Here is a 9,550-nt window from a genome sequence, read left to right as displayed (position 1 = left end):
TTGAACCTGAGACAATTATACAATACAATTCCAAGAGATAAGCAATGAGCTACCGGAAGTGAGTAATGAGACTTGAGCTTTGGAGTCTAGTTTCAGCTCACTGAAGAGGAATTATTACCACACTTACCATTTATATTGCATTGCATTGATTGTAGTGCATGTCAAAGTAGCTATAACTCTGGGAATCCAGAGCAGCTACTGGGAAGAATTCAAGGGCTTATAATAACAGCAAACCGGGGGATGCAAATTCTGCCAGCCCAGAGCCTCCTTCCAACACGTGCTTCTCACTCCTGCTTCCTTGCCTTCCAACAGTGTTGTCCCTGGATATCTTGCTGGAGAGTTTGGTGAGTTGCTTTGGAAACCTACATAACATTTCTGTTTAAACAGAAAAATTCCTCTTTTAAGTAAGATGATACATTTCTAAAGTACTTTTATTGTTTTCCTTTCTTTTTTGTCCTTTTCACAAAATTAATATCTCTCGTGTTAAAATTTTTTCAGATGTTATAGAAATACATAAAAATGTTACTTTGGTCAGCATTTTATTTATTAAGGCAGACAATAGAAGAAATACAATTAGCAAGTTGCACCCCCGACTTTCTTCAAGTAAATCTCTGTTAAGAATCAGTGTAAAGTCCAGGAGATCTTTTCTTCTATGCACACACTTAATTCGTCAATAACTTTTAAAGATCTCTGTACTATATTTTGGCTATCTTATATCAAGCGGCATGGAGAAAAATGACCAATATGCGACCATTATGTTTTAAAAAAAATTCAGCCTCATACTTTAAGAATAGAGAAATTGAAGAGAAAATGTTTTAAAAATAGACAGGGGAAAAAAAAGCCCATCAGTGTTTGGAACTAGCTCGAGTGAGGGCTACCCGAATTCTGGGAACTTTAATGCTAACAGGTTTCTAGCTGTCAAAATTTGAAATAGAATCTGCAGGGGCCAAAAGGTTTGAAATAAAAATGTGGTCAGACACATCACTGGTATGAACCTTCAGCTGACTAAAACAAACACCAAAATAGCAATGGAGTCTTTCTCAGAAAAACTTGCTTTCCCAGCAGCCTCCTTGGCTTGCATGACAGTTCTATTACTTTTTCCTGAAAGGGAATCAAGCTTCCGTTGAAACAACAGTCCTGCTCTAATTACATGGAGCACTGAAGTTCCACGACTTTCTCATCACTGGTTTTCACGCTTGGAAATACCTGTCTTACTGTTTCAGAATTAGCACCCGTGTCTTGTAGAAACTGTGCTGCAAATGTTTGCAAGTCACCTGTTTGGAGCTTATATCATGCATTCCCATAGAAAATGGACTACAGGGGATTCGGGAGTTCCTAGAGCTGGCCAGTTAACCAACCAGACAGCACCTGAGGTACCTAATTGTGTGCACTGCAGAAGTATGAGACCTGGGGTAACGCTGTCTTTACAATACGTTTTCTTTAAGATGTTCTAACTTGGAGCGCCTGGAACGTGGTTCTAATTTCAGGACCAGGGACGCCTTTTCCTTGCGCCTTGCAGGTTTCCTGGGCCCTGGAATCACCTTCTGTTGGGACCTGGGACAGCAGTCGCAGTGGGGGAAAAGGGGAGACCCCCCCTGCAGTGAGGAATGGGGTCACAATCCCCCCAACACTCCCTCACTCACTCCACCAGCCACCAGCTTGCCCTGTCAAAGGAGCTCTCAGTCTCTCCTCTTCTGGGTGTGTATTTGAGGAGGATCCTCAAAATGCAAATTGCTCACCTTAGACAAAGATTACCGTGGGTTTGCCTTAATTGTCTCTTCTGCTCTCTGTTTACTGGGAAAGTGAGCTTCCCTGTAGGAAAGAGGAAAGTTGTCCTCTACTTTGGGGAGTCAGAAAGAAGGTAGCAGTTTGTAAGCTGCAGCCTCAAGAATGAAGCATGTTTGCAGTTACTGTCTCAAAACAGAAGCAGCCTCTAGAGTACAGCCTCTGAAATGTCCCTAGATTTAAAGATATGTTATTGCTCTTTTGTTCCTTTTAGTAAATTGTAACAAAATCCTTAAAACACAAAGTTTCTGTATTTTTGGGGGGACAGTAAAGGCAGGAAGAGTTGAGGAGTCGGCACTTTTTATCTCTAAACAATCTTGGGAGAACAAATTTCCAAGTGTTAAATGAGATTTTAAGAAATGTAACCCGTAACAATACGGCAGAGAAAAAATGTTCTCAAAGTGGAACCAGCAGCATCTGCATCACCTGGGAGCTTATTAGACATGCATGTTCTCAGGCCTCACCCTAACCAAACTGAGTCAAAAATTCCGGGAGTGAGGCCCAGTCAACTGTGGTCAAGAAGCCCTTCCAGGAGATTCCAGTTTTCAACTTCAAGCTTGAGGACCACTGGGCGGTATGTAAGGACTTGAAGAGAGCAGCTTTTACGTCTTGGCTCTGCCACTTAACGGCTATGTGAGTTGAGGAAGTTAATCTGAGTTTACGGAGAAGGATAAATGAGATAATATATTTGAAGTACTTAGCACAATGGCAGACATATAGAAAGCACTCAGTATGTGCAGAAGGAGAAAGGCTAAGTCTTAAGACCTTCGACAAGTCGGCACAGCATTTACCAGTTTAAAGGGCCTTTTTAGACTCTGGCATTGTGTTTCCAAGGAATTCAAAGTTTAGATAAATTCTGTATGATTGCATCCACTTGAAATACATGAGCTAACATGTATTGAGTATTTATTTGTGCCAGGTACCATGCTAACTTCTTTATTTACATTGCTTCATTTAATTCTCACAGTAACCATGTGAGTACATACTATCAGTTTCTTTATTTTACAGATGAGGAAACTGAGTTATAGAGAGCCTTAAGTAACCCAACCAAGTTCATGCAGCTGAAAAGTGGTTTCAGACCTGAACCCAGGTTTGAGCAATCGATTGCATTTAACTGATGCAAAAATTGATGCATTCATTTACTCATTCATCCAATGTTCATTTACTATCCACAACTAGGTGATACTCTGGGCGGAGGGGAATATAAAAATGAACAAAGATCTCCATCGCCATCCTCAAGAAATTCATGGCTGTTTGGTTGTTGTTTGGAGTGAACAAATGACAGATTGCCTCATTTTAAAAGATGATGTCATGTGTTTGTATTTAAGAGGTTGAAAAGATTTTCCATGACTAGGAGCCTCCTCCTCTCAATGGCCATTTACAGACTGAAAACCAGGCTGTCTGCGAGGCGCCAGCGTATTCCCGCTGAAACAGCTCAAGCTCAGTCTTGTAGCTCCCTGTAAGCGACCCTCAGAGGGGGCCAATCCTCGCCCCGCTGCGATGTATCGTTCACTTCAGTTCAGCTATAAAAGCCTTTCACTCCTACCACAGGCTGATCAGTCAAACCTCGGGGAAGGAGGCGCATCACTGAAGAGCTGGTAGGGTGACTCTCTTCCAAGGATAGAACCTGTCACACCTAAAGTGACGGCTGTCACGGAATTTCTCAGAAAATGACAAAGAAAAGACTGAGGCCTGCTTCTTAGAATCGTGAAATGTTAACGCCGCCCACCCAAATCTTTGCACAAAGTTTAAGGGTGATCAGGAAACTGAGTTCCAGAGTCTCGAACCAGGTAAAAACAGGGCTCCTGGCACAATCTGTGACCCCTCACTGCCTCCTAGAGTCAGGGCTGATCATTGTTTCAAGTAGACACAGTATTGAGGGCAGCGATCATTACCTTGGAGCTAGCAAATGGGACCTTTCCTGGGAGACAGCCTGGGCGGACACCGTCCCCGGGGCCGGGCTGGGGGACACCGCTACGGCATCTTCCCCGCCCTGCAGCGAGGAGTGAGGGTTTGGGGACAGCGGCCGTTCCCCGGACAGGTATTCAGGTGGAACAGGGGTGAGAGCGGAACCTTTCTCCTCCGCCTCGCTCTCACTCCACCCGGGCCCAGTGGATGCCGGACGCAGTCGCGGAGGCTAATAAACATGGAGGCCGCGGGCGCTGGCCATGGGGAACGGTCCTCAGGGTTGGAGGCTCCGGGATCCACCGACGACCGGCTTTTCCTGGTTAAAGGTGTGGTGAGCTGAGCTGCGGGTGTCGGGGTGAGCTAACCCCGGACTCTGCCTGCGCTGGGGCGGGCATTCGCACTCACGCCCCGCCCTGGGAGACCTTCGCCTGGGTTTGCCCCCTGAGTTTAGCCCGTGGGGTCCGGCGGCCTGGTGGGTCCGTGGTCGTGCGGGGTGGAGGCTCCGCTGGGCTGGGCGCTGGTCCCGCGAGCGGTTGTGTGTGTGCTGCATTCCCCCATCCCCTCTGCGGTTCCTCTCGTGCCCTCCCATTTCTAACTCCCCCTGTTTCCTTTATCCTCCCCGAGAGAAACTTCACGCCGCTGTCCGGGCGAAGGGACCCCGCGCGCCTTCCCTGCCCTTGGAAATGATACCTCGGAATGACCTCAGGAACCAGAGGTCATGAGGTCATGCAGATTTCACAGCCGCTGTCATTTACTTTTGGCAAGAGCTGTTTAGCCTCGTTTTTCGAATTTCAAAAGTGATTTTGAATGTAATTTAAGGAGTACTTGCAACTTGTGTACACCTTTTTAACTTAAGGGTTTTTTTTTCTTTTTTTTCCTTTAATCTCTCTCCCTACCCTCCACGCCCTACGCCCCAAACTCTCGGCAGGTGGAATTTTCCTTGGTACTGTTGCTGCAGCGGGAATGCTAGCTGGATTTGTTACAACATTATCATTAGCTAAAAAGAAAAGTCCTGAATGGTTCAATAAGGTTTGTGACCCCAAAATCTATTCATAGCATTGTTATTGTTTATAAATAAATAGCAGCTGTTTTTCATAGGAAAAATAAAATATCGATGGCCTTTCATGTTGCTTTTAGAAGCAAACCTGTATACATCTCAAAGATTGAACAAAGGCACAAATTAATCAGTGGTCTTTATTTCTATTGAAAAAGAAGTAATTTCTTAAATTCTGTCAGCTATTTCTTAAATGTTAGAAATATGCTTTCTTAAATTTTAGCAGAACAAGACTTTGAAAGCTCATCCAGTACATTTCCTGTTCACAGCATGACTTTTAGTCTAAATCTAGGGGATTCACTATCAGTTGTAAGAGGCCCCAGTACTTTATGTATTATGCAGAAAAAAAAAAGCGATACCAACTAAACTCTTGACACAGTGCTGATTGCAAGAGGCATTTCTATCTCATATATTAAAATGTTGAAATAAAGTGCATCTTAGTGTCAGTTAAAAACACATGTCAGGTCTTGAACCCAGAGACCATACCTGCTCGTGCATTGCTGCAGCCCCCCTCTAGAAAAGTGTCTGCTACATGGTAGGTGCTCAGTAAATTTTGGTTAAATGACTACTTGTCAGAAACTCTTACTCCATGAGCATGATTGAGCAATCACTGTCAGGGTCGTGTGTAGCTTATTTCCCTAGTTGATAAGAAATTTTCTTCATATTTGCTTGTATTTACTTGTTCTTATGTATCTATCTCTGCCCTTCCCACCCCATATGGTTTAGCCATTACTTCATTGCTTCAACAAATGGTAGCTTGGGCTCTTTTATGTGTTAGGCACTATGTTAGCTAGGTGTAAGCAATACAAAAATGAGCAAAACATATCTGCCCCTCAGGAAGCTAGCATCTGGTGTAAGAGACATACTAAACAGTCACACAAATAATTATATAATTACAATTTGGTGTTTGCTTTAGAAGAACAGTTATATGAAAAATCATAACCAGTTGAATTTCCTTAGATGTACCTTTAATAACCTAATAATCATACTTAAGCCTTATGAATACTGTAATGGTAAGAGACCACATTAAAAGTACATTTGGATCCCCCTGTGAATATCAGGGCTTATATGGAGCTTCTCAAATCACTCCTATGAACCTCATGGTCATTTCTCCCTATGCTATAGAATATATTCGGAGCAGAATATATCTTGTGGCAGAAGTCAGTAAAACTTGACTCATAGAAGGCCTATAATAGTGGAGTTTGGTTTGATTTCCAAGCTTAAGTTTTCATGTTAACCTTTGGGTCACAGATGTTTGTGAGAATCTGATGAAAGCTAGGAATTCCTTCTCAGGAAAAAAAGCACATACAGGTGTTCACAACTTTGCATTTGATTTTGTTGTTCTAAGATTTGATTATCACACATGCACTTTATGGTCTAACACAGTGGTTTTCAAACTGTGGCCCACAGAACCCTGGGGATCCTTGAGACCCTTTTCGGGATTCTGTAAAGTCAAAACTTTTCATAATAATACTAAAACATTTGCACTAATGATACAGAAGCGATGGAGGGTAAAACCGCTGGTGCCTTGGTATAATCAAGGTCGTGCCCTGAACTGTACTAGCAGTCATTGTGTTCTTCATTACCGTGTGCCTGTAGTGTTTTTTAAAAAGCCATCATTGCATAAGAATTTCTTGTTGAAGCAGTAAAATTATTTTATCACGCCTTGACCCTTGAATGTACCTCTTTAATCTGTGTGAAGAAATGGAAAGTTCGCATAAAGTGCTTCTGTTTTATATCAAAGATTTTTTTTTTTCTAGGAAAAGCGATTGTGTGGTTGATTTGCACGCTGAACTAGCTGCTTTTTTTCATGGCATGTCATTTTTACTTGAAAGAACTACTGACAAACTATAGTTATTCAGAAGTGGGTATTTGGCAGACATTTCCTTAAAAATGAACAGAATGAGCCTGTCTCTTCAAGCAAGCAATTGTCAGTATTAGTTGCCACTGATCAAATTTGAGCTTTCAGATGAAAATTAGATTTTAGGAAATTTGTATCTGCCATTATGAGTTTGACAGCAGCTCAATACTTGAAGGCTTTTCTGATGAGATTGGAAGTAATATTAATGATATGATTTTTTAATATTTAATAAATGGTGTCAACATTTGAAAGATATATATATAACCTGGTAAATCAATATTTTCTGAATGATCATGATTCATGGATAGTCAAAGTGCAAAATAGACTAATGGATTTTAATGTAACAAAGTACAGAATTCATTGATATGACTTCAGATTCCGAATTACAGCTAACCTTTAGGAAGCCATTTGTCAAGTTTTGGTGTAGTATCAGATTGAAGGCTATTAAAATACTCCTCCCTTTTCCAACCACATATCTATGAGAGGCTGGATTTTATTCATATACATATCTGTTGCAAAAGCATTGCAACAGATCCAATTTCACAGAAGCATATGAAAATCCAACTATCTTTTATTAAGCCAGGCATTTAAAAGAATAACAAAAAATGTAAAACACTGCCTCTCTTTGCACTAAATTTTATTGTTTTATCAGAAGATTATTTTTATAAAAATATATTTATATTAACCTATAATGGGTTTTTTGTTTTAAAATGAATTAAGTAAAGTTCAAGAATTTCTTAATTTTTAATACATTAGATATCAGTCAATATAATTCATATAATCAGAAATCTTTGAGATCCAGGTATAAATGGATCCTGAGACCAGAAAGTTTCAGAGCCACTATCATGCATGATTAAATATCTAAAGTTCTGCCTCCCCTTTGGGAAAACATTTGAATTAGAGCATTACCAGGGATGCAGACTGTTTGGGAGCTAACGGGGCTTGTAGATGAGCTCAGAAGTTCTGGAGCAGCTAATGAGTTTATACTGAGCTAGCACCAGTTTAAGGATACTGCCACTCAGGCAGCGTCCTCCAAAGTCGCTGCCGGTTGGTTTTCTCTAACATTAATAATACCTAACGTTTGAACGCTTACTGTGAACCAGATGCTGTTAGTAGGGTTAGGATTCATTTAACCCCCATCACAGCCCTATGAGGTGGTATATTGTACTGTTGTCCCAATTAAACTGAGGCAAAGGAGATTAAGCAACCTGCTCACCATGGCACTCTGTCCATCTTTGATTACATCTGGGGAATAAATAATGCTATTTTTTAAACTATTTAAATGGATTTCTGTCCACTAGCTTGGGAATCTGGGTATTAATCATAATACAGATTCAGATCGCAACCCAAAAGGACTTTAAAATGGTCAGCTTTCAGTTAGAGATTGCCTACACTGTTATCATTTCAGGAAAATGAGAATCTTTCCTTTAATGTCTTATTTGCATTCTCTTAGCTGAGTCTCATGCTAGACTGGGAGTTGAGAGCAATAGTAAGTGCTGAGTAAACATTTATTTTTCTTTCTCCTTCTTAAGTAGAAATAGAAAGGCACAAGCTAAGATGGCCAAAATAGTCTACTCTTGAGTTTCTTTGGTTGATTAAAATAATCGAGGTTTTTTAAAAAATTGGTACATATCCCATTTGTATAACATCAGTCTCATAAAATGATTGTGAGACTAATTAAGGCACCATGAGTGAAAATAATGTACATATTATATATCTATTTGGTTAAAACAATTGCAGCAAATACGGAATAATATATACACACACAAATAGTTTACTTATCTAAAGAAATATGATTCCCCTGCTTATCTTCATAGTATAGCATGGTAAAATTCTTCAAATAACTCAGTTATTTCAAGACCTGTTTATATAACGAGTAAATAAAATAGACAAGTCATCTTTCTGCTATAGCTACAACTTCTGAGAAATTATAAAAATAAATCTTTAAAAAATATATTGCATACATTATAAAAACACAGCCAGTATTTCTATGATGTAGAGAACATATCAAAATGTATCAGATAAGAATGCTTTGTAGGGGTAAAAACTAGATTGAACATTCTTTTTAAATATCAGTTTAATATGCATTAAATTTATCCCAAGATTGAACCTTCTTTTTAGGTATGCAGTTGACTTTCTGACAAATTAAACAGTTACTCTTGATCATCCCTGCACCTGTGAGTAATAGATTCATTCTTGTCACCTGCTAGAAGATAAGGGGCACCCATGTCTTAGGCATAAGATGTATTACACAGCTTTTACCTAGAGAATAATTTTTCTGTTTTATCTTGGGGATATTAAATGCCATAAGTACAATGTGATTTGTCAGATTCAACTTCCATATGCACGTGCCTTCATTTTAATTCAAATTAAAAACATAAACAATGTGGCAGTGAGCAAAAATGTGGCTTTCATTATGCACATGTGACTAGCATATGTGTTTATATCTAAAGCTCTTTTAAAGCAACATTTTTTTTTTTTTGGCAAGTCTTTCCCTGCAGCAAATCATCCAATGTTCATTTTGAAAATTCTGAGCAGAATTTATGAAGGTCATGTGACATATACTCCAGAGGAAAAGCTTGTGACTAGACTTTTAAAACCTTAATAAGATCAGATCAATTTTTAATATCGTTTTCACTAAAATTCATTTTCGGAAGTATGTAAAATATAACTAATAACTCATTTCATCTCACAATCAATTTCTGAGGCTGATATACAAATGTAGCATGTAGTATTTTAAAAAATCTAAAAGTTTGACAAAATTAAGATTTTATTGAGAATATTGCTGTCATTAAGGGTTATTTTTATATATAGTTATCTTTTTTTTACTTTACTAAAACAAATGTGGATTTATGTAGACTTTTAAAAATATTATGTACAAATATTATACATATATAATTTCTCTCCTTCCCAGGGAAATAAGGAATTTTTAATTTAAGTTT

The 9,550-nt window shown here is 39.4% G+C and overlaps 1 protein-coding gene across 2 annotated transcripts in view; it reads left to right on the top strand.

Annotated features, from left to right (window-relative positions):
• The first annotated feature begins 3,853 nt into the window (after positions 1–3,853).
• Positions 3,854–9,550, top strand: part of TMEM242 (transmembrane protein 242) — a 30,249-nt gene continuing 24,552 nt past the window's right edge. For both annotated transcript variants that reach the window (XR_002781000.1, XM_011362722.2), the window contains exons 1-2: positions 3,854–4,019; positions 4,622–4,722. Coding sequence is in view for 1 of the 2 variants with exons in the window: in XM_011362722.2 (XP_011361024.1) it covers positions 3,932–4,019; positions 4,622–4,722 (189 nt within the window). In the remaining variant the exon portion in view is untranslated. The remainder of the gene's footprint in view (positions 4,020–4,621; positions 4,723–9,550) is intronic.

This window comes from Pteropus vampyrus, unplaced genomic scaffold (assembly GCF_000151845.1).
Source record: "Pteropus vampyrus isolate Shadow unplaced genomic scaffold, Pvam_2.0 Scaffold78, whole genome shotgun sequence".
NCBI lineage: Eukaryota > Metazoa > Chordata > Mammalia > Chiroptera > Pteropodidae > Pteropus > Pteropus vampyrus.
The sequence above is the reverse complement of the archived record's forward strand: the minus strand, read 5'-3'. Positions and strand labels throughout refer to the sequence as shown.